We start from the raw sequence: 26,793 nt of genomic DNA on the forward strand, positions 1-26,793 counted from the left end.
TATAAGCTATATATATTTTTTCTTTCCATTACAGATGCAGGTTTATTTAACAACCCTGTGCTGTGAAAAAAAAAGTCTGTGGGTACATTTTTACAAAATGGTATTGTGTTGCTTGTATCACATTTCATGGCAGTTTTAAAGTGAAACGTCCAGTGATTGGCATTGAATAGCGTGTTCAAATTTCTCCAAAACAGATCAATGTGGCAACATTTTATTTTAATGGTTCCGCAATATTAATGTATCATGGCATTTTGTAAGTAAGAGTCTGGCAAGTGACGCTAATATTTAAATGTGCTCTATAACATTTGAAATCAACATGCCCCCTACGATAAACCTAACCAATAGTTAAAAAAGCTAATATGTGTGCTTCAACACTGTACCAGGTGCGCTACCAAGCTAATTTACTACATCAGAAAAGCCATACATACAGACTAATTAAGTGTAAACATAAACATTTATTAGTTAACAATCATGCACTATGGTAAAAGTGTTTGCATCATGACTTTTTTGAAAGTTGCATATTGGTAAAGTAGTGCTGCCCATCTAAACAAATTGAATTTAGGGAGGGAGAAATGGGTGGATGCCACAGGTTGAAAGTGGTAAAATGTTTTAAGGGAAATGAAGAGGATTTCTATCTTGCACATTCATTTATTTGTGCGTTCTTTCGTCCGTTTGTTTGTTTGTCAGTGTGTAACCTCACAGCACAAACTCTACCTTAATTCAAACAGTTTGTTTTGGGACCAATTCGATCTTATGAGAAAACAAACTACTTTACCAGTAGGCAATTTCATATTCATTTGTTTGATTTTTAGAAAAAAAAAACATGAAGCTCCCTAAACCTAACCCTCAGTGGTGCATAAAAAAAAGTGTGAATTAGATTGTACAAAATCATATGAATTCACCACAAATTTGCTAAAATGTTCAATAGTTACAAATTGTCATGAGAGTGACTGTGTTTGTGCCACACACAATTCATAACTGTTGCTCAATGCATGTCTTGACATTCAAGAAGATGTTGTTGTTTAGATTAATTTTAAGTGTTTCAAAAGAAGAAAAATCCCTAAATCTCACTCTCCAGGGTCAGATTTAATTAACCCTACTGTAACCCATCAGTATTTTTGGGTCTGGCATGCACTACTGCATAATATTTAGTATATGAAGAAGAACAGCCGCTTGAATTGAAATTCCAGATTCTGGCGGCCCTTGCTTTTCTGGTTACATAAAGACCATGGTGCACCTCGGAAAAAGGCTGCAGGCTACAAAACAATGGGGTATCTCAATGTTGGCTGCACAAAGAATACAAGAGGAGCGTTTCAGCTGGAAATAGGACTTTGTTCAGAAGGTGTCTATGAGGACGGTATTCATCCATTCCAAAGGGAGCACAGAAGCCAACTAGTGAATGACAGCCATTGAAAAAAAGGACCCTACTGTGAAGAAAGAGCAATGAAGTCATGTGTGAGAGAAAGTGTTGGAATACATCAACAACAAACTGTGAGGGATATGGCACTGTGTGGACGGCTGAGCGACTTTCGTTAGACCTTCATGCTGGTAGTATTTCTCTTGTATTTTCTTATTCGTTCGTAGGTGATGAAGCAAATACAGAAAATATTGCATTTCAAATGGTCATAATTCCCAAATGGACAGAGGTTTGACTTGATCCAGCCTGCTGTGCTGTAGTTTAGAGACATTGTGTGCACTCACACAACAGAGCGGATCGCAGCATCACAGGGAGTGAGCGGGACATGTTTCAGAGGCCTGGCTCTGTACGTTTGTTCTTGAGTGTGTTTGATGTCTCAGAGTAAAGGACAGTGTGTGTGTGTGTGTGTGTGTGTGTGTGTGTGTGTGTGTGTGTGTGAAAGAGAGAAAGAGAGAGGGGGGGGGGGGTGACAGTGATTGGAGAGCTTGAGAAGGGAAAGAGCAAAAAGGGAGACACAGGGGAGAGATGGGAAACAGCACGAAAATCCAAGGTCTCTCTTTAATCATTATCATTCAGCTGTCAGTTGGAGTCCGGTCTGAGCTCGGCCCTGGACCGCTATACCCCAGCCCCATCTGCTTCCAATAAAGCCCAACAAAAGATTTAATTTGAATAAATGTCCCATTTCTTCCCCTCATTTTATATGATTTTGCTCATCAGACAGTGATATTGAGATGGCTCTGGAGGACAATGGTAAAAAACTTTGAGTAAGCATGTGCAACAGCAGAATCGCTCACTGCGGCACTTCTGAATCTACAGTGCCACAGGAATATAAATTATATTTTACTCAATTTGATTATAAACTATTACAAAAATAGTGTGTAGCTATGGAAAAAAATCTAAAAGTTTATGATCTAAAATTAAATTTTTAGTACCTGTCAGTGGTGGGTGGCGTGTACACTGTATTTCTTGCTATTTTTTCATGGAAATATATTACACACATCAGCTATATTGCTATTTGCTAGAAATTTGAGATGCAATACAATTTCAATATATTGTAGGGATGTGCCAAAAATAAGTTTGAGATTTATTTTGATGTCATTGTGTTCTTTTTTCTGTAAATCAGACTTGCAAAGATCAGAAGTGACACATACATAACCATGCATGATTTAAATATTATCTAGAAATGGTTGGAGCCTATAAAGTTACAATAAGGTTGACATGAAGTTGCAAGGTTACTTATAGTTAGTAGAATGTCTAAAGTGGACCATCGAAATAAAGTGTATTCAACTGCTGATATGCAAACTAGGGGAGTAAGAGCAACTTTTTTCCACTTTAGGCACAGATAAATAACTATATAATATAATTTTGTAATATGATTTTTTTAAGTAAAGTATTTTTTTTTTCTAAAACATAAAATATATACTGTTTAGTGACTTGAGACTCGACTTGGACTTGTGAAGAAAAAAAAAACCCGTAAGACTTGACTCCATTAAAGACTTCAGATTAATGCACTGTGAACATAAACATTTTGATCAACATTGACACAGTTCAATAAATGCTGTAAAAAATGTAGGTTAACAAGTGACAATTTATTGTAAAGTGTCACTGTTATTGAAGGTGATCAATTTAAAAATATTGTAATGTTAAAGGTGCAGTAATTTCTTGCTACTTGAACATATTTTAAACATTAAGAAATTGTGTTTTTGTGAAGGGTTATCTGATGCCAACTCACATGAGATGAAGACAGTACTCTTAATCATTTTCAATAAAAGTTTTTTAAAATATATTTATGGTGCAGGTCACCCCTCTTCACAATGCTGAAATGTTCGTCTTGAGGTAGGGACACACTGAACTGATGCCAAAGATCTAGCGCTGATGAAAGCCGGCTGTGTTGTCGCCTCACGTCGCCAGCGTCAGGGAACAAAAGCTGCACCTGAACACACCAAAAGGACTACAGCCGCTAGCATGCACATTCCACATGCCTGTGTGTAATATATTCGTCTATATTCATCGTTCAAAAAGGAAAACTAAGACTGCAGGTATACAAAGCATAAACAAAGCACTGCTTGCTTACCATTTCGAATATCAATCATGCTGATCACATTCTTTTTTCTACTCCGCCATGTTATTATGAAAATGTTTGCGCAGTTGAATCCAAAGGAAAGATGTCTGTGCCGTCATGACTCATTTGCTTGCTTTCATCACTTTTGCTCTTATTCTCTTGCACAGACTCGTTCGCTAAACTGAACAGCCAATCAGAGATCTCTCTCTCTCTCACCGATGGCCCAACGCTGATTCTACATGTTGAATCGGCCTAAAAAAAAAGCCACGGGTGTCTGACTGCAGCCAGAGTTGTGGAGCACACCGAATAAACTAAGTCGGCTAAAACTCAAAAACGACCCGACATTGCCCGACGGTGACCTTCGGCTGACCGTTAGTTTGGTATGTCCTTGGGTTTAGGTTTGTAACCCAATGTCAGATGTTGAATCTATAGGGACGCATCTGTGGAACCCAGTGTCTGAAGCATGTGTGAAATCACACACTAGTTATATAACGTCACATGGAGTGCCCTTGATTTTATAAAAGAGCGCCTGCATTACACATCATCAACTTTGCATTGTCTGAAAATGCGTTGGCACACCTAACGCATGGCAGTGTGATGCAGTTTCTCGTTCCCTTCTCATGGAACCAGGGTTACATACAGAACCCTAAGACATTCCCATTCGGGGAAACTTGATGCTGCGTCAGATTATAGAGGATAATACCCACTACACCATGCTGACCAATGCCTACCACCCCTAAGCTGTGAAGTTAACAAGCACAATCTTGTCGGGCCAGAGCACTGACGAACTTGATGAGCCTAGATCCAGAGTCAGATATAAGCATCAACACAATAAGGACACATCCAGTGACTGTTCCATTTTCTTGCTCCCTAGAAAACCTTGGTGTGTAGAGCTGCTAGGCCTAGCCGCTCTCATTGCCACTATTTAATGGATGTGTTGTAAAATCAAGGTCTGTAAAGCAGTCGTCTGAGCCAGTTCTTCATGTGCGTGTGTGGAGCCCTTAGAGGTCATTCTACAAATCCACTTACAACAATATCTGCAATCAATTCTCTACAGAACGAGCATATTGTCCTAAACACACTGCTTTAAGGTGAATTTTATGAATCTTGTCTTTTGCCCCATTCATTTAACCATAATAATAATAATGCTAAAAACATTATTCTCTTCTATTTTGATTGTAAACTGTCTTTACATCATGTTAGTACTATTTGAATTGCATTTCATTTGACTAAAAATATATATATAAAAAATCCCTCTACCCAGGGGTGTAAAGTAATGAATTACAAATACTCACATACTGTAATTCAGTAGTTCTTTTTATTTTTTTATTTAAGTAGTTTTTATTTATTTTTATTTTTACTTTTATTTGAGTACATTTTAAGTGATGCAACTGTACTTTTAGTCCATATTTCCCATTTGTGGTCACATGCTTTTTTACATGCTATTTTATTTGTATGCATCAACGTGATCAACGAATAGGGAGAGAGTAAGTGCTCTTGTGACTCAAATAAAATTGCAAATAGAATACATTAACCACAGCAGTAGATGGCACCAACTGTTGTTAATCATGGATGGTGTGGAAGCACATCCTTCAAGCATCAATTAAAACAAGATATCAGCATTTTTAATTCTTCCTCTAATTTGAAGAAACTTGACGAGAAATTTCAGATTTCTACAGGGCCAGAAATTTGGCACAAATTCACAGTCCCATTTATTTATTTCAGCGTATAGAGAGACGCGCTATATTCACTGCCGTGTTCTCTCTCGTGCACATCTTGCAGCAGCCAGCAGCCTGTTGCATCTGGACGGCTTTAGTATGTGCACATGATGCACGCTGTGAAAAAGTGCTTTGGGGACATTCTAAAACGCTTAATGTGCGGGGATAAATGTCACCATGGCTTAATGTACTGAAATTCAATATGCACCTTACTGATGACCCATGGCTTTATACTGCATCTGTCAATGCAAAAGAATATGTACAGTGTTTTCTACATTTATAAATTGCAGTGTATATTATTTAGGGATATAAGTTCAGTTCTCACTGCATACTACTAATGAGTACTTTTAAATACTTAAGACCGGTATCCCTTCTTCCATTCATAGCCAAGACATTTGAAGGAGTCATGCTCAACCAAGTCTCTACCGTTCTTACAAAAAACCTCCTGGACAACAACCAGTCTGGTTTCAGAAGCGGCCATTAAATTAAGACTGCCCTGTTCTCGGTTGTTGAAGCTCTGAGACTGACAAGAGCACCTTCCATATCCTCAGTACTCATTTAGCTGGAACTGTCTGCTGCTTTTGACACAGTTAATCACCAGATCCTCTTGTCAACCCTCATGATGAAGCACATCTCAGGGACCACTCTCCAGGGGTTAATTTCTTACCCTCAGGTAGGGACTTTAGGGTGTCGTAGAGGAGTGAGGTGTCTAAGTCGCAACATCTAGCTACTGGGGTGCCTCAGGGCTCAGGGCTTGGACCACTTATCTTCTTCATCTACATGTCATCATAAGGATCTGTCATTAAGGAACATGTTTTTTCCTATTACTGCTGTGCTGATGACACACAACTCTACCTCTCATTCCATCCAGATGATCCAACAGTAGCTGCTCGCATCTCAGTCTGCCTGACAGACATTTATTGATAGATGAAGGACCACCACCTTCAACTCAACCTTGCAAAGATAGAACGGCTTGTGGTCTCAGCCAATCAACACTTCATCACAACTTCTCTATTGAGCTAGGTTAATCAACCATAACTCCATCCAGGACATTCAGGAACCTTAGAATTGTGATCAGTTAAATTTCACAGACCATATTGCTAGAACTTCTCGGCCATGCAGATTTGCCTTATACAACATTAGGGAGATCAGGCTCTTCCTATAGGAGCAATGGAGCATGCTTCCCAACTCCTTGTCCAAGCTCTCATTCTATCCAGACTGGACTATTGTAATGCTCTCTTGGAAGGTCTTCCACCATGAACAGGATTTAACAATTATAGCATATTTATAAATTAACATTTTCAACATAAATGAAAAAAATATTAATCTAAGTTAATGTTAATTTCTACATTTCCTAATACATACTTTAAATCAGAAGTTGTATCTGTTAACATTGGTTAATGCACTGTGAAGTACAATGAATCAATAAACAACTGTATTTTTGGTAACTAATATTAAAGTTTAAAGCTGTACATATATTGTTCATAGTTAGTTCATGTTAACTAATGCATGAACTAATGTTAAAAAATAAACCTTATTGCAAGATGTTACCAATATTAATGTTAATAAATAAACAAAATATACATCCTTGATGTCATCATAACTTACTAGTCAATATGCATACGCTCATTAACATTGTGACACACCAGTTGTTCACATTGTATATTTTGTTACTGTTGTTGAGCTGAAAATATGATTTGCCTCCACAAAGTGACAGACAGCAATCATTCTGTATGCCGACAGTTTACCAATGTTAGCAATGATGTTACTACAAACCAACTCTCCAGCGATTTAATTACGGTTAGTGTGAACTCAACCTTAATCAATCACTAGTTATCACATGGAATCATACCACAACAAATGCTCAGCACTAATTGTTCATGAAAACATAACCTGGAAGTTGTTGGTAAGATTTATTTTATTTTGTTCCCAAAAGCAGGATTTTCTCTGTTGCAATCAGTGACTTACCATAGTCACTATCATAGAAGACGATGAACTTCTGCCAGCGCAGCTCACCAACCATCGTCAACATGACATCACTTAGACGGACAGGCGGTCGTGCTGCGAGGGTATATCGCTCTCCATCAGGACTTGGATTGAGTTGGCATGCGGTCCGGGGTGATCCTTCAGTGTTTCGCTGGACATAAAGGTGTGGTATGTGCATGGCATCTGTCAGGGACTGTAGAGCACTGGCCGAGGCACAGCCTGTAGATGTGACCAGAGCCAGGATCCCTTGCGTCATAAGTTCACATGCTGCAAAATGACAGGGGGAAAAAAAGAAATTATGAGCTTGGATACATAGCAAGAACCAATGAGTATGAGCAGGAAAAATGGACATCAAAACACTGCTATTAACAGTGTTGAAATACAGCCTAGCTGTTAGAATAGATGTATAAGAAACAAATGTGCAATTCCTCTACAGTGGATAGCTTCCTCTTTTTTGTCTTTCATTCAATGACAAAAACCTCAATATGCAAGTTAGCAGAAGTTAGCATAAAATATTCTCCATCATTTTTTTACATAAAAGAGGATAAGGATGGGCCGACTGCAATATTTTGAAGAGGTTATTAATTTTTGATGACTCTTTGAGTCGTGTGAAGTGAGTAAGTGGTCTGTTCTGTGGGTGAGACAAAATTTGTCTCTAAATCTATGAGCTTTAGAAATAATTTGGTTATGTTTTTGGCTGCTTCAGCAAACTCAGATAACGTTTTGCACCCGCCTAAAAGCATTTTAAATGCAGAATTCAAGACACTTTAGATCGAAACATTTTTTGGTGGACAACAAAGAGGGCAAAAAAGAAAAGAAAAGAAAAACAGGCTTGAATTGAAGAAAGAGAAACCGGTATTTAGAGATCAGAATATTAACCACCCACAACACCCAAGCATTTTAACAGTTTTCCATGGACAAATACCACTCACATTAATGCATTCATTCAAACACGGACAACAAAAGATAGTTTCATAGTTTCAGTTTTACACATTTAGATTTGATAAACCACTTTGGCAACGTTTATAGACTGTACAATTTTGAACATCAGAACAGTTTTGAAAACATCACACCTCAGTTCTGTCTTTGTTCAGTTATGTCCAGTCAATAGCCTCTGTAACTTTGAGAAAGAGTAAGAAGTGAAACATTTCAAGTGTGCATTGAGATACACTGGTGTCCAAAAGTTACATCACAGACTTTTATTACAAATCTGGAGATTCAATTAGATGTGTACAAAGGATGATTATTAGTTTATTGATTATTTACGATAATAAAATAGCAATGAAGTAACAAGCACAAGTCAAGTACAACTGGGTGGTATGACGATCAGAACAAGAGTTTTGTCTCGCATTTTGCTGCATTAATATATCCATTTGTTTCCATCAAGTTCCAAAAGAGAAAATAATCAAATTAAATTAAGTACCTTTAATATGTAAGTATTAGTATTTAACTGAATTATTGAAACCAGGACATTGACACATGATATATGTACTATACAATAATTCCTTTTATCACTAAATTTACAGCAAAGATACAATGTCATGATCTAAACTGTGTAATAGAAAACCGTCATACCATCACGATTTTGGCCATAACAACCAGCCCCTAGGCATAATTCTCTTTGTGCGGATTATGAAAAGCCCATTTTCTAATTTTGAAATAATCTTACAGCCATTAATTAATTTTTAGATTAAAATCTAGAACAGTACACCATAAAAGAATGAAAGAGTTCTTTTTTTTCTGAGCATAAAAGGACCTTTGCTTCAGCAAGGTTTCAATGCTTAATCGCTGACAAAATATAAAGGGACAGACTCATTGTCTGCTTTTGTATTAATCAAGACCAGTTGAGTTTTAATTTGACTTCGTCTTAATTAAATTTCTTGGTTTTGTGTGAAGTGAACTCTGTGCATCCTCAGGGTCACGAAAAGTGACCTGTTTATCGACCCTATAAAAATAATAATAATAAAAACGACAACCAAACAGCTGACTGGATTCCTCCTGTTTTGGGCTCTTAAATAAGAGGTGTGCATTGTATTAAAGGAAATTCTTATTTTCCAACTCCCCTAGAGTTAAACAGTTGAGTTTTACAATTTTTAATCCAGTTTAATCCATTCAGCCAATCTCCCGGTCTGGCGGTAGCACTTTTAGCATAGCTTAGCAGAGATCATTGAATCTGATTAGACCGTTAACATCTCTCTCAAAAAAATGACCAAAGAGTTGTGATATTTTTCCTATTTAAAACTTGACTCTTCTGAAGTAACATTGTGTACTAAGACCAACGGAAAATGAAAAGTTGCGATTTTCTAGGACAATATGGCTAGGAACTACTTTCATTCCTGCATAATAATCAAGGAACTGTTCTGCCGTACCATGGGTGCAGCAGGCGCAATAATATTACACAGCGCCTGAAAATAGTCCCCAGCAAGTTATCCTATTTTCAGGCGCTGTGTAATATAATTGCGACTTTTTATTTTCTGTTGGTCTTAGTACACGATGTAACTACAGAAGAGTCAAGTTTTAAATAGGAAAAATATTGAAACTCTTTGGTCAGAGAACGGTCTAATCATATTCAATGATCTATGCTAAGCTATGCTAAAAGTGTTACTGCCAGACCCAGAGATCGGCTGAATAGATTCAAAAACGGTAAAACTCAAACTGTTTAACTATAGGGGAGTTGGAAAATGAGCCTATTTCCAAAAAAAGTGGAGTGTTCCTTTAAGGTCCAGGAGCAATGCCAAGAATCAAGTACCATGGGTACAAAACAGTATCTAACCTCTAGCCTCTTTCGCATTCATATTGCTCTTATTTGAATCAAATATTTTAATTGAGTGATACCCAAGTCTGTTAGTGTATAATAGTATAATGCTTAATAAGAAAAATAACAAGTCTCATATAATCATGCATGTAGCACGTGCACAATCTCTAAAGAGTTGAGAAGTCATTATGTCTGATACGTTAATCTTAGATTGTTGGTCCTAAAGGCAATGTGATCCTTGAGGCTAAAACCCAGCTATCGGCTCCAATTAGAGTCTAATCAGTTGTCTAGACTGCCCTTTAATGTATTACTGCTCTAGGTCCAATGGCACTGGTGGTGTATTTTACCCTTCTCTTTAAAATCTGGTAACCCGAAACATTAGCTTCATAGTGTTGCATTTTCTTAAAGTTTCTGAAAGTTGTGGCTTTGTTATCACTGATTGTGATTTTCATAATTATTATGAACCTGTTTCTTAACACAGGATAAGTGCAGATCCTGCAGCGAGGGCAAGTCCAAGTACCAAACAATGATAGATGAACACAGGACAGATTCAATCATAGCCCTGTAGAATTTGCACAGAATTTCCCTTGACATGTTATACTTCCTTAATTGACGGAGGAAGTGCATCCTCCCCTGTGCTTTTTTTTGATGATACAGACAATGTTCCTCTCCAACTTTAGATACCTGCAGATGGTAGTGCCAAGACATTTTTAGGATTCAGTCCTGGTCCCTGTACAACCATTAATTATGAGTGGAGACAAACAGGAAGGGCTTTTCTTAAAATCAACAAATGTATCTGCAGTCTTGCTGATGTTTAATTCCAGGTTATTGCGTCTACATCACAAATTAGAGCTGGTCCACCTCCTGCATATATATGGACTCATCTCCATCCCAAATAAGTCCAATGGCTGTAGTGTCGTCAGCAAATTTTAATAACTTGACAAGAATCTGAAGAAGTGTAGTTGTTTGTGTATATGGAAAATAATAAAGGGGAGAACACGCACCCTTGAGGGGCACCAATGCTGAGAGTGCTTGTGCTGGATGTAAATACACCCAGTTTAACCTTCTGCACTCTATCAGTGAGAAAGTTTGTCAGTTACAGATGGAATTTGGCACAGTAAGCTGACTGAGTTTAAAATTATGAATATCAGGGATGATTGCATTGAAAGCTGTTCTAAAATCCAAAAAGAGAATGCACGCATAAGACCCCGGAGAGTTTGCAGTCCCATGGTCTGTGCATCTTCCACAGACCTATTTGACCTGTATGCAAACTGGAATGGATTCAGCAGTGAACCTTTAACAACCCTCATGTATGCCAATACCAGTCTCTCAAAACATTTCATAACTACTGAGGTTAACTGTCATTCAGGCTTGAGTTGCAAGCTTTTTTGGGAACAGGGAAGTAATAATGCCTGAGTAATAATGGCAGCCAATTCTGGACAACATTTCAGGCAAGATGGGTCACCTGATCAGGGCTAGAGGCCTTCCTGATATTTTGTCCTCTGAAAAGCCTTCTAACATCTTCCTCACATATTGTAAAAGCTGGAATGGAGATAGAAAAAGGTTGATGGAGGGAGAAATGGATGATTGGGATTCAAAAAAGTAGGAGCACATGAAGGCAGTATTAGAGATGTTGATGGCAGGCTGACAGACTTCTCAAACCTGCAGTAAAAGATGATCAGATCTTCTCATCGCCAGATGTTGAGATGTTTAATAATTGGTGAGAGCTTGGTCATTATTTTATTTCTTGTAAGTAACAGTGGGAATATATCTTTGCAGAAACTGAAATATGCTGTACCATTCTAATAGTAAACTGATTGGCAGCTGCAGCTCCAAACACACTCCAATCTGTAGCATCACAATAAAAAAAACAAAAATAAACAGAGCCTATAGAACACTACTGATGTTGCCATCGGCGGCACTATTAATAAACCCAGTAAATTGTTTTGATTGTTAAATGAAGATAAAATGAGATTCTTTATTCTTTAAAATACAATTTAAAACCTGTTTTACTTCCTAAAGCTAATTCTTAGTGAAAAGGTATATTCAATGAGGAAAAAGGTAGGGCAGGACTTGATATTATCCATTTAGAATTCATTGGACCATGAAAAATGGGCATTCTAAAGCAGAAAGGAGCCAGTCGGTTGGAAAAAAGGGGCTGACAACTAAGAGGGATTTGTGGCATAAAAAGGAAAGTAGTTTTAGAAGCAAAGTTATTACATTTTGATGAAAGATTACTGAGACAAACTTTTTTTTTTCTTTAGAATAACATGCACTGATGTATTGAATACGATCCGAGAAGGTGTATTAAGAAAGTAAATGGGCTAAATTTGGATTTCATGTTGTTCAGTAATTTTTGAAAAGTGTCTAGAAGAGACAAAGTTTTATTCTCGTAAAAACTCAAACCTCTCTAACAGCATGGAAGAAAAAGAAAGAAAAATGTAATACAATGCCGATCAATAGATGGATGCTTCTCAGAGTAACTCGGTTCTTAGTGGAGAGATATTGAAATGTCATTTTGAGGCACTGGCTGGAGAAGAAATCATGGCAGATAATCAACTTGCAGAGACTATTGACGTGAAAAACACAAAACAACACTGAAAGCTCATTAAGTGCAAGACTGCAATGCCACTAAAAATCAAACTTTAAAAAATGAACTCAACTTCGATGTAATACTTAAATGTTTAAAAAGAATTATGATTACAGAAAAGGTGTTACAATGCATTACTGTACCTTTCTCTGATTCTTTTTTTAAGCATTATTAAGTTAATTAAACTGATTAAAATACAGTAGCTGTTGAGGTGAACTGTTGATTACAAGCAACACTTTAGTGTGTGGGGTATTTTAAATGAAGCACTTAGGACTTAATCATAGACTGCTCTATGCATGTACAAACACAAACACTTCTAGCTCAATTTCACATCTCACTGTTATTTCGCAATTATAATGCAAATCAAATATGTGTTGCATTGTGTTAAGGTCATTTTCCCTACTGCCAACTCATGGCGGCATAACAGTCTAAATCTTGCTGAACTAATTAAACTGTAGCCTCGGATGCCCACCGACCACAAACTGCAGTCCATTCACTGGCTGTACGATTGCACCAAAACTGGAAAGCAGCAGACAGACAAGCTCTAATATAGGTTTATGCATTTCCAGACGGTAGGGCACAGGATTTTTTAAGCAGTTTGCCTAGGAACAGTCGTGTTTGTAAGAACCAATTAATGGATTTGTCAAAGTTCATAGAGTTAGTTGCCAGGGACCTCATGGATTTTAGCAGGATGGAAAGGTCTCAGTTGTCATGGATGAAACAAGAAACAAGTGAAAACCTCCACAAAGAAACATCAACTGGAGAATGCTCAGTAGCAATTGGAACCACATACACCTTATATTTAGCTGGGGCAGCACCAGCAGAAAACACTCATGAAGGAATACCAGCACTGAACCACCTAAAATGACCCAGATTGTACTCTCTAAGGCAAATTACCACCACTTAATAGCTACAGCCATCTTGTAAAACTGGCTCTTGCATTCAAAGTGGTCTCCATGACGAAAGACCAGAATTAATCATTGAGCCCCATTTAAAGGCCAAACCCAAAGTTTCCATATTTCCAACCAGGGATTAACATTTATTTATTTTCGCAGATGCTTCTATCCAAAGCAAAGTACAAATGAGGAATAACACAAACGATTAATGTTAAGGAGGCAACAAATACGAAACAGCTAGTGATACAAATTTTCAGACATCGTTCATTATACAAGCTAGAATACAAAGGGATTAAGGAATAGTGAAAGCACAGAAGAATATTTTTTTTTTTTTAGCAGGATGAAGTTAAGTGCTCACAGAAAAGAAGTATTTTCAGCTGTTTCTTGAATAGTGTCAGGGATTTGTCTGTCCAGATAGGGTTTGGAAGATCATTCCACCAGCAAGGAACAAAAACATTCTGGAAAGTGATTTTGTGCCTCTCTGTGATGGTACTCAATTACCATCCGAAGGTTTCTCGTAAGAGAGAGTGAAGTTAGGAGGGTGCAGAGAGATAAATAGAGGTGTGACGTGAGCTTTCTTTGGCTTGTTAAAGACCAGTCGTGCTACTGTGTTTGGATCATTTGTTTGCACATGTTGGAAGTCCAGTCAAAAGAGCACTGCAATAGTCAAGTCCAACATAAAACTTATTGTCAATTGGAAAAGCAGTTCCTCAAAGGGGCTTGATTTTATATGAGCTTCATACAATTATTGTTACACCTGGAACAAAGTGTTCTCATAGAGCATTGAGTGAACTTATCAAAGGGAAATACTTCGCTAAATGGAATTGTCTAAGGTTTATGTTTGTTTTTTTTTAAACTGAAAACCTTTGCACATACGCCAAATCAATTTTTTTTTATTGTTTCAATTTCATTTAATCTTATACAAACGAAAAATAAATCTCCCCAAAGTTGAAGCCCCAGGTAAAAGTTTTGTTTAAGGTACTGAGGTATGTTTCACATCGAACACCTCTCATTTTTAAAAAGATGGATATAAAATAAAAAATAAATGTTATTTTTTTGGTGAAGTTTATAGTTTGGGTCTTTGAAATGATGCATTGAGAATCCATATCAGTCTGTGTGCTTAAGCTCTGCAAACTCATTAAAGACATCTGTTCAGTCGACTAGGAAAATGCTCCATCAATACGGCAGCAGTCATTTGAAAAATGAAGAACAATTTGAAGAGCTAAACGGTCCAAGGAAAATGACATATGCTTGCAGTTTGGGCTTGAAGAGGCAAAAAGAGAGTGTGAATAATTTTATAGTTTAGTCACATCGTGTATATATATACTGAGCACAGGAAAAATTATGTATTGTAAGCAGTGAAAAGATGATTCTTTATGCCTTCACATTAGAGATGGATGAGTTCCTCTAAAGCTGTAGACAGTTTTTTTTTATTTTTATATATAATAGAATGGTTTACAAAGGCTGTCATTTACCTAAAGGGACCTCCAGAAAAAGACCTACACAGTGTAGGTTTAAGACTGTTAGGTTTGGAAGGCAGTATGAAATAAACTCAATGTAATATGGTATAAAGAATTGTTCCCTCTGTAGATTTTAGAAAAGTGGTATCAGAACCTTTAGCACATTTATAAAGTTGTGTTATGTTTTACAGTTTGACTAAATTTCTAGTAGTTGACCATCCAAAGTCCACATATAAAAACAGCCTTTGCAAGTCCACTTGTAAAATCTCTTAGCTCACTTCTATCTTTAATAGCCCTTTATTAAGTAAATCAACTCAAATGATCAAGTTTAATCATGAAATCTGTCAGCTATTTCCTAATTATTGATGGAAATCCTCAGCGTCTCAAATTAACACCTTCAATGAATAAGATTTCACAGCCTCACGCATATTTTTTGTGTGTGTCATTTTCCAGATTCATTTGAATGACATGTAAGCTTTTACCACAAGAGCAAAAGCCACCCTGATCCTCACGAAGGAGACAAGCGTGACTATGCATACATTTTTGCAAAAAGCAAAATACATTCAAACCAATGTCCTCACCAAAAAAGTGAGTATTTTTTTCTCTTTCTAGTCTCATAGTCTCCTCAGTTAGCAGAAAGTCGACAACGAAACACGACCAAATGAAACGCAAGTGAACTTTTTGTATTGGAGTAAATCCTTTTAAATATTCCTGCTTCATTTCACTGAAGAAACTCATCTGTATAAGTAGAGGTAAGTACTGATACTGATACACAGACACAACAAATCAAAAGACTATTCTTTTAACCTGTTTCCTTGCTTTTTTCTTGCTCTATTTTCTGTCTGTTGTATTCAAATCCCCTTCACGGAACAGTTGCCATGGAGCGCAAGCAACACTCTGATTACGGCGAGAGTGAATGGTCATTTGAATAGCAAGCTCTCACTGCTAATATATTATTGAGATGAAACATCATGCTGGTCTCTGTGAGAATATGCCATCTACCCTGTTGAGTTTCTCCTGTTGGTGTGGGCAGTGAAAGAGGGGGCGGCAACACCTGCAAATCCAAATCAAAGGCACACACGGCCACAATGTGGTGAGATGATGAGTTTTACCGCACAAAGGCCCATATTATCTGGATCAAACAGGCAGAAACAGCCATGAGAAGCAGCACTGTGATCACAAAGCGGTGAGTTAGTTGGCCCTCAACCTCCATGTCGATATAGAGGCCTAATTAAGTGTATTAATTACATCAGTGGCACAGTGGGGCTACAAAGGAAAGTTCAAAATCTTCTCTTTGTCTTTCTCATTGTAGCCAATGTGTCATTTTCATGTCTCTGTAGTGCAGTTACAGAGGACATAATGGAGACAGTCATTGCTCCACAGTGTAACCCTTTAGAAGTGAAAATATAATGTGATCTGATGTGAAAATTGTATGACTGCATTAGTGCAACTGACACCCGATCAAAAAAAACAATTATATATATATATGATATAATCAAATTGGATAACACTTTATATGTATACAGTAATAAAGTACTTACAAATCATTAACAAACTATTAGTTTATAGTTAATTCATGGTTAATATATTGTAGTCTCTACATTGTTAAAGGGCACCTATTATGACATTTAAAATGTTCCTAATGTTGTTTTGGGAGTCCCCAACAACAGTTTTACATGCATGCAATGACAAAAAACACTTTTGTTGTCGTATAATATGCATTTATTTTTACCTGATTCGCTCACCGACTCCCAAATGATTCGTTCAACGACTCATTTTTCCAAACCCCTCCTTTGCGCGACGCTAATCTGCGTTGATTGGTCAGATGACCCAGCAGTGTTTACAGAGATAATACTTATTGTTTAACACGGAGTACAATGATGCTTTTATCAATTAAATTGTGTTATAATAATGATTATAGTCCACTGCTTTGTAGTTTGTAGTAAAAAAACTAAAAATATGATAAAGAATTTGTTGTGTTATGTTATGTTAGCGAGCATAGCCCAGAGTTCATATTGTAAAAGCACAATCAGTCTTTGTTTGCATTAGCCCGATGCATAAACATAACGTTTTTACACACACAAAAAAAAAATGCAGTTACGTTACGAGGTATTACTCTATTCTTTAAGACAACTCCGAAAACAACGACGAACACTTCATATATCAATACAATTGTCATTGAAGACCTAGAAGCTAAACGGTGCTTACACAACAAACAAAATAATTATTAAGCATGCTACATAAAACATAAAAGCAACAATTATTAATAACACTTACAGGTTGTGATACGGAGGAGGAAGCTGATGCAAATACACTTGGAACTGAACCTTCCTTCAATATCAGCCGGCTCGCGAATCCAAGTTTGATTGCATTTAAGTTGGTAAAGCAATCGTCTTCAAAACGGCGCGAACAAAGCACAAGGCTCGGACTATACTTCTGTGGTATAGTTGTATATATGAATTGTAGCCACTTAGTCTTAAAATGCTCCTCCTTGGGCAGATGAAAAAAGTTGGCTTTTGAGCCGCACTTTAGAACACAGCGTCTCGTCGCCATGATGTTTTCCCTGGCCTTGGAGCGCAATAAGTAGAAAAAGTCAGAGAAAAAGCTTCGGTCTTCTAACGATTCATAAAAATGACTCCGAGTCGACTCTTACTTTTGAAAGACAATAACTTTATATACGGTGCACTTTCATATTTCAAACTTTGCAGGATGTTTTTGTTCACTTAGATCTATGTTACACACTACATGAAAGGTAAATTTCAAATTTCCATAATAGGTGCCCTTTAATATATGAATTGGCTATATACAAAAAGTGACTTCCCATTGTAATTACCACAATTGTTATTGTTTAAATAGCTTGTAGTAAATGCATTGTTAGATTGTAATTAGGAGTAAATAGTGCACTTTAGAGTAGGTCACAGAAAATGGGAAAATGGCATTGATCCACTTACCCGAAACGCTCCGTGAGTGGCAAATTTAAAGAAAATTACCGTCGCTTGGCAAATATATAAGTGACGGATATTTAGATACGCATTGCCAAAATTGTATCATCTAAGCTTCATGGTACATCTCAAACAAGGGAATCCACAGTAATATATTGTGTTAATGTTAATTAGCGAGTCCACGAATGGCTTGGGTAAATGCAGAGCAAAGGCTAATAGCAAACACTAATAGGCAGCGCCAGTCCCTGGTTAGGCTATAAACAACAATAAAACAATAATAACTGTTAATAAAATAATAAAATAACTGTTTTTGGGGTCTCTGATACTGTTCTTAATTGGGTTATGTCCTACCTCAATGACTGTAAGCAATTCGTTGCCATGGTTGGTTTTAGGTCTGAAGTTGATTGTTAGGTCTGAGCGTCCCTCAGGGATCAATTTTGGGCCCTTTGCTCTTTATTTTTTCCACTTGGCCAGGTTCTGAGATCACTTGGTCTAAAATTTCATTTTTATGCAGACGATACTCAGATCTACATACATTTTAAACCTAAGGAAACTGTACCTGTTGATTTTCTTTCTAAATGTATCTCAACAGTGAAAAGGCCAACATTATTCTCATTGGTTCACCCCACAAACTTCGTAAAGCTTTGTTAGTCTCACTATCGATGGTCTAAATGTGGACTTTCAAAGTAGTGCACATCTCGGCTGCAATAATCCTTACTAGAACTAGGATAATAGATTACATTACTCCCATTTTAGAGTCTTTGCATTGACTCCCCTTTAAGTTTAGCGTAGACTTTAACATTTTATTTTGATAGTCCACTTTAGACATTCTACTAACTATGAGTAACTTTGTAACTACATGTTAACTAACTGTCATTAGAGTATTAGTAGACTGTCTGCTTAATATCGGAAAACACTTTATTTTGGTGGTCCCCCAACAGATATTCTACTGACTATAAGTAACTTGACAACTACAAGTCAACTTATTCTCCTAACCCGAACCCTAACCCCTAACCATAACCTAACACTCAACTGACAGTCTACTAGACAGTCTATGAGAGTTAGTTGACATGTAGTTGCAAAGTCACTTATAGTTAGTAGAATGTCTAAAGTGGACTGTTGAAATAAAGTGGAACCAAACCACTTTAATTCCATACACTCCAGTGTGTGACATTCGTTCATCTGAAATTGGTATTTCAACTGTTCCTTTAAAGGCTATGTTGCAGGTTAGAGTACCCAGTGAGCCAATGTATAGAAAAATAATGTAGGAACTATATTTAAATATTAACATATACTTATAAAACGCTATTTAGGCTTCTGGAGTCGTTTTTGTGAGAAAATTTTACTTCCGCGTTTGAAAACCGCCAAACCGGAAGTGACGTAACATGAGGCAGAGCGGTCAAAGTAAACAATAGGAAAGCAATGGATCGCAATGACAGATCGGACGCTGTGGAAATTGTAGCCTAAATGTTTACTCGTATGATGGACCTCAGCCATCTAATTATGAGCCTGATATGAAGCCAAGAGAGTAGACAGGTCAGGATTACACAAAACAACGGTCAGAGCAGAGGAGACACATTGAGCTGTGGTGTGAGGAGAACGGGGCAGGAGTCGGGTCTCGATGAGAGAACAGTGTTAGCTTATAGATTTATTCACGTTAGCCGACGATATGTATAACACTATGCTCAGATCACAATATTGTACAGATTATTATCATGTATCAGGCAAAAGTAAAGCTATTATTTAGACCCTTACCTGCGTGTGTTGTGTATGTCAGCCATTAGGAGACAGTTTCAAGAGGAAGAGGGACTTCATAAAGGCTTTGAATAGCCCCATTTGGTGACAATGAATACAAAAATAATCACAATCACAACTGTCTTACTGTATAAAAACTTTATATGTAGAAACAGCCAACACAAACATTACAATTCGGAGTACAGATTGGAAATGAACTTAATATATTATATTTATAATAAGTGTCGGCTGCAGACTAATAACAAACACATAAATGCATTACATTACAAGTTTATGTAGGATATGTTAATTAAATTAAGACAAGGCACATTAAGACAGGTAGGCTACATGTAGCCTATGCATTTTGTAAAACAGAAGTACAATAAGTGATCTCTGACGGATCCGTGACCGTCATGTTTCCCACCCGCGGCCGAAACACAATCTGACGGCGGACCGGGCGACCCGATGAAGGAGCCGGGACAGTGTGCGCATATCGCCGTCACCATATAACTCCATGTCGCCGAGGTTAAATAAACACAAGATTTTGACGCGTATCCGAGAGTAGAGCGGAGTGTGAGCGCGCACTGCATGGCACGGACGCGCGGGCGCGAACACTTATCAACAGTGAAACCATTTAAAATACTCTATCATTTCTGGTCATACAGAAAATAATAATACATTATTTGCAACTACTTTTATTTGTGTAAACTCGCAATAACAAGAAAGCGTTGTGCTTTTGTCAAATAAAATAAAACAATCAGGCGCGCTTTCATGATCTCCGTGAACTGGAGCGCGAGAACTGAAACTAAATATATATGTAGGCTAAAGCTTGAAATGTCCACTTTAAAACGAACAAATTCGAATCGAAAGCTAAATACCTTCTGATTATGTAATCCGTATGAAAGGTGCATTTCTCTCTAAAAGCGCACCCGCTTAACAGCGGAGATGGAGATATGTTTTTAACCGACACTGATTTAGAAAACAATAGTTTATTAATAAACAATTAAAATGCCTCGTTATTTTTTCAGACACCATTATTATTAATAACCTATAAATCACCTTTCTGTAGGCTGTGGTTCCAGAGACATATTGCTCTTCTCATTCAGCACTGCGGGAAAAATATCATTTCCAGGTTCTAATTTTGTCTCAGAAAAATAAATCAACAACAACAAAATCCATATTAATTTGTGAATATTTTAAATGTTTAATTAAGGGGCAACAAGTAGCCTAATAAACAAAAATTCGTCAATATTATTTTTTTTGCACAGCATTTGGTGTAGCCTAGCCTACAGTTCAAATTAAAATTTATAGTTTACCCACCTCTTTTTTTACCACTACACCTCTGACCACGACGATGATTAATTGAAATACAATAACCACCGAAAACACACTGAATCACGACCGCTCCAACTAAATACCAACCTACTCTGCACTGAGCGAACGCACAACACAGAGCCCGGCGGCAAACGACTACCTCATGTGACGTAATATGACGCGATGGTGAAAAAAAGCGGTTTTTCAACACGGTCAAGGAAACGGTCACGTTTTCTACTAAATTTGTGCCCTTATGTCTTGCAAAACGATTTTAAATCCTGCATTTACTTTTCATATGGTATTTTCATACAAGGTTATATATTAATTTTGAAGAAAAAAAAAACCTGCAAGGTGGCCTTTAACTCGCTTACGATTGATGGGAGATAGGGCTTTTTCTTCAATAGCTTCAAAACTATGGAATTCTTTACCATTTGAGACAAGGCAAGCAAAATCTCTTAGCATTTTTAAATCTTACCTCAAAACTCTTTTTTTTATCAATCAAATCAAGCAGTGCTGCTGTTGTTTGGTAACACCTTTCCAATTATTTATTTTGAAAAACCGAAAGTGCAGGGCCCTGCCAGAAATATATCTCGAGAACAATCCACTATACATTTTTCATGGAAAACAATTACACAGAAGTCTACGATACCAGACAGAAAATATCACTCAGGTTGATTCCATGGTATGCAGCACACAAAGAAACGTTAACAATATTGATCAGTTAATGCCTATGTTTTTTTTTTTTTACAGATTTCATTTTATGGTCTGCACATTAAAGCCTGGTTGTCTGCTTCTTATATAAGCGAGTTTGTAATTTATGATGAAACAAGCACAAATACATGTTTCTTTTCCTAACTGCAGAAACCTGATGAGGTTTCATCATGCAGTAAACAAGAGGAATAATATATTCATTGACATCAAATGAAAAAAAAATATAAAAAAATAAATCACTTGGTGGAAAAATAACAGTTTTGGGTGGTATAGCGTAAAAAAAAAAAAAACTTTATACTTTTATGAGGAAGCCTTGCTGTCTTTTACTTGAAAGACCCACTTTTCTACCACTTTAGCGCATGGTACAATGTCAGTAGAAATACCACCAACCACTTGCAATCCAGTTCAGTGAGCGCAGAGCTGCAATTTTCAGTACCGAATTTGCACTGCATTTCCAATAAGTTTCTTTTCAACCTAAACACGCTTCCTTTCTATGTAAGTTAGGCTTATTATTGATTGTGGTTCAAGCACAAAAATGCCTAGTACAATTTGCATCCCATGATTACTGCTCAATTAAACTAGAAGGTAGATGAACGTAGCCAGGACTACATATAAAATAGATGTTTGAGTGCACTATGTAGCCTTGGCTATACTGTCTGATTCCATTCAGCAGTAATAGGCCCTATGCACAGCTGCAATACTTCCTGAACTTAAGCAGGGTTCTTTGTTTACTGTCTGCCAGGATTGGCCAAACTGATTAATCCAGGTGTGTCTGACCAACAACAATAATCAGACACACCTGGATTAATCAGTTTGGCCAATCCTGGCAGACAGGAAACAAAGAACCCTGCTTAAGTTCAGGAAGTAGTGCAGCTGTGCATAGGGCCTATAGCTGGGTGAAGAGATCACAAACATGCTTTTTGAGAGAGAGGATATTCTAAACAATAATATTTTTATTTCAGGTAAATTAGATCAAAATTCAGTTACGGACTGCAAAATCAAACGGGCATAATGGGGGGAAAAGGCATCAGCGCTAAATTTATGAGCATGTTTTGGCCATTGCCTGATCTACATACACTAAATCCTTTAGTTAAGTGGGTGCTAAAGCAGTTGTGCTTCAGTCTCAGTACATATGCCCTTCTAAATTAGGCACCAGTTTTGTACAGCACTAGCACAGTTTTGACATTTTGACATGTTGCTAAGCTAACAACATGGTTCTTGTAAGCATTAAATATTAAATACATATTAATATTAACACACATATTAATCCATTCTATAATCATCTATTCATATTTTCAAATTCATCTAGTTTTACTTGTATTTTATTGTGTAGTGCATTAATTTTATAAGCAGTGACGGCTCGTCGGTGGAGGCAAGGGAAGCCTGCCCAAAATTTTGGGAGCAGAGCGGTTTAATGTAAATACAATTTCCAGTTATTCATTTAATTTCATGTATTAGAAAGTGAATTTCTTGTTTTGTAATTTCCCCATTGAAAAATTTGTACACTATAAAATATTACTGAAGTCGGAACCGCTGCTCTTTCCCGAACGTGCCTAATCTGCCATCTGGAAAACTGTGCTTAGGCGAGTCTGAGGGGCGAGAGAATTGGAGGTGAAGGCAAACCCATAACCAGAGACGTTTGACTCCATTGGTAAATCGGAGTGTTGAGAAAAAAAAATCATATTGCAGCAGTGCCTACCGTGGCAGAGGCGTAAATTACGTGATCATGAACTTATTAGTTTGTGTATCTTCAGGTAACTGTTTCCTTTGTTCTAGTTTCACGCCAGTCTTTAGTTACCATGGTAATTCTTCATTTGACTATTTAGCACACCTGTTTGTATTTTAGTTCATTAGCCTTGTATATTTAAATCCTTCATTTAGTTCGGTTGATTGTCTGGTATTGTTTGTGCCTAGCACTGTAGTCTCCCGTCTCGTTGCATTGCTCATTTTGGATTGCCTGTTTTTGTGTCATTTAATAAAGCTTTGTTGTAATTTGATCTTCTTCATCTCTCTTCATAATCCTTGTGGAAAAACGTTACAATAATCGAGCAACTACCTTATGTGGAAAGTACATAGCCTATATTTAATAACCAAAACAATTACAATTACCAAGTAGAAGCTGCAAATTAAAAAATTAAGAAAGACCCCTAGAGTTATAGGCTACTGCAAGCAGCTTCACTTAACATGACGGACGTGCACTTTTAATATGTACATTTAAAAGGACAGAATGCTAGATTTTTTTTTTAAGTGATAGGAGAATGAAATTACATTTATATTTTCTTGCTGTATATGTCTTTCTTTTTTTTTTACATTGTATGTCTTAAGGCGAGACACTACAGGTGAATAGGGTAATATTTTTAACTAGCAGATATCAACATGAAACTTTCCCAGTTAATTAACTACAGAGAACAGAGAAAAAAAATGTATTACAAGTTTTCTGTAATTTAATGTTTAAATATGCAAATTATGCATTATCTAATTAAATATCCGCTAATTTGCCTATATTTAAAAAAACTAAATCTCAGAATTGGATAAAGCCAGAATATTTACAAATCCCTCTGTAATTGTCTTCATAATATAACTAGGTACAAGACTGGAAAGTTTGGTGTGTATATGTGCTACTGAAGAGGAGATTTCGGACTTGGAGTATGAGAGAAAAGTCATTTTGAGAAAAAGGCATTTATAGATTTGTAATCTAAAAAATCATACTTTTTTAGTGGAAACAACTATTTACTGACACAATATCTTATCAAATCATTAGCAACAACAACAAACCACCTTTATTACATCAAAACTTATAAACACAGCATTTATGGCCTTCAACTGAACAGAAAAACAGTCAAAAACACACATATAAATGTCAGAGCGCGTCACGTGATGCATCTGAACGAATCACGTTGTCAGAAATTGACATCAGCCAATGAGATTTCGCTTTTAGGGTTAAATGCCCATTTTACTTTCACGATTGGTTACTGATTAAAAGGAAATTACCATATTTGGATCCGACAGCATTGTACAGAAGAGAGAGAGCGCTTTCCAACGATGTGCGTGAGAGAGATCGCGAAGCAGTGCGTTGATTTAGAACGCCAACTTTTGTTGAATTTCAGAGAAATCTACAGACGCAAATAGACAAAGTGTAGTAAAATAAAGACCTAAATGTGTATTTTGGACTTTTTTTTTTAACCACAAGTCTGAAAGAAGATATGTTATTGAAGACAAATAGCCCAAAATCTCAAAATTGACCAGTGAAAAAAAAACCGATGTTTTTGCCTGCCGTGTCTCGCCTTAAAGTGACAAAGCAGTTATAAAATCCAAAACAATCCAATACAAAATCCTCCATAAGGAAAATAACTGCAAGCCAAGGGGTCTTGACCAAGCCTCAATAAGTGACGAGTTGGGAGTGAGAATGTGTCGGTGTGGGAAACGTTTTTCTTTTTGGAATCGGAAACCTACTACTTACATTATTTACAGTATACCAAAAATGGCTGTTAAAACACAAATTAAGACACACCTTTGAACTTTTCACTGAGCTTGTTGCAGTGTATTCTACAATTGCCTTCTCCACATGTGATACTAACTTAGATTTAGTCCAAAGCAAGTTTTATTAGAAGACTGTGGCAAAATGTCACTCAACAGCCTTGAAAGTGCAGCTATATGATTTTTCATGTCTTAAAAGGTAGCAAGGAACAGTAAGGAGTTATTGTGGTGGAACGACATGAACATATCGAGAAGTGTACAAATGTAAAAAAGTCCTGCCACTGTTGCATATGCTGAGGCAGATACATGTTTTGGCTCTTTGTAGGAGCCACATTAGTGAGGACAGAGGCCACTCGGGCAGACTTTAAAAGGCCACAGTCAGTATGGCCAGTCTGATAAGAGTGGATAGAGGTCAGGGAGTATCAGAAAACAAACTCAACATAAAGATAGTGCTCTTCTGCAGGACTAAAAGACACTTCATCTGCCTGACTGTGACTCCAGAGAGATGTAAGCATACACACTCTTGGTTTATTTATGTTTCCCATGCTTGTGGCTAGTGTTTTGACTAGGCAGAAGCAGACTGAACCCACGTGTGAGGACTTTTCTCCTGAGACGGTCTCTCATTAGACGTTGATGCCAAGGGCATAAACTTCATTAATGTTTGCGTTAAAACACACACTTGCTCCTGTCACCGCAACGACTCCATAGTGGCTTCCATACTGTTATCTCACATACTGTTTACACACTTAAACACATTCTAATACTTATTTACGCACACTATACACTATGTACTATGTACTACTGTGTAGTCTATGAATTGTATAAGGTTATTTTGTCATTTAACATCGGAGTCTGATGAATTTTGATGAGTTAATGGAAAATCATATGTTGTTGACTCATTGATATTATGTGTCAATGTGTCAAGTTATGCTATTGTATAGCCACTGAAAATAAGGTATTAAACAAAGTGTTCTCTTTTACTTTTTGCAGAAGTCTAGCATAAATGTGGTCTAGATTAGTCAACATTCTGAGGTGATATGCAGATTTGATGATTTGGTTTCACTTTATTTTGATGGTCCCTTTAACACATTCTGTTGACTCTAAGTAACGTTACAAATACATGTCTAACTCTTATTTGAGTGTAAGTAGAGTATTAGTACACTGGAAGGGATATAATAAGTTTACATGTTGCAAAGTTACTTAGAGTCAGTAGAATATCTGTTAGAGAACCATTGCAATAAAGCGTTCAGATAATAAGCAGACAGTATAGCCTACTAATACTCTAATAAGAGTTAGTTGATATGTAGTTGAAGTTACTTCAAAAAGAAAGAAAGTTTAAAAGGGAACATCAAAATAAAGTGTCACCGATGCTTCCAGTGCAGAAAAGATACACAGTGCAACATGACACTACACTTATTGCAAATTGTTTAAAACTGTATTAAAGCTCATTGGTTTCCAGGGCTTCTGAGGAGTTGCTTTACATTTGCGTAACAACCTGGTCAAATCCATATTCATGTAAGTAGGCCTATACTGATGTCCTCTGAGGCACTGAGCACAAGTCAATTCAGGTTTGATCTCTTTAGGAAATACAGTTAATCACAACAGACCCAAGAGGCTTTCGGTTACATGTTTTATGTATATATCCAGGTAGGAGGAAAAAGGTAATGCAAAATTCACTAAAGAGTTTTGTCAAATTGATTTTTTAATAACAATGTTCAGGATTCAGTGCCT

General features: G+C 36.9%; 1 protein-coding gene across 1 annotated transcript in view; it reads right to left on the reverse strand.

Annotated features, from left to right (window-relative positions):
- The window catches only part of grid1b (glutamate receptor, ionotropic, delta 1b), a 434,864-nt gene that overhangs the window by 213,685 nt on the left and 194,386 nt on the right, over positions 1-26,793 (reverse strand). The window contains exon 3 of the mRNA XM_079594461.1: positions 7,166-7,450. Within this exon, the coding sequence (XP_079450587.1) occupies positions 7,166-7,450 (285 nt within the window). The remainder of the gene's footprint in view (positions 1-7,165; positions 7,451-26,793) is intronic.

Source organism: Phoxinus phoxinus (genome assembly GCF_949152265.1).
Source record: "Phoxinus phoxinus genome assembly, chromosome: 21".
NCBI classification, from domain to species: Eukaryota; Metazoa; Chordata; class Actinopteri; order Cypriniformes; family Leuciscidae; genus Phoxinus; species Phoxinus phoxinus.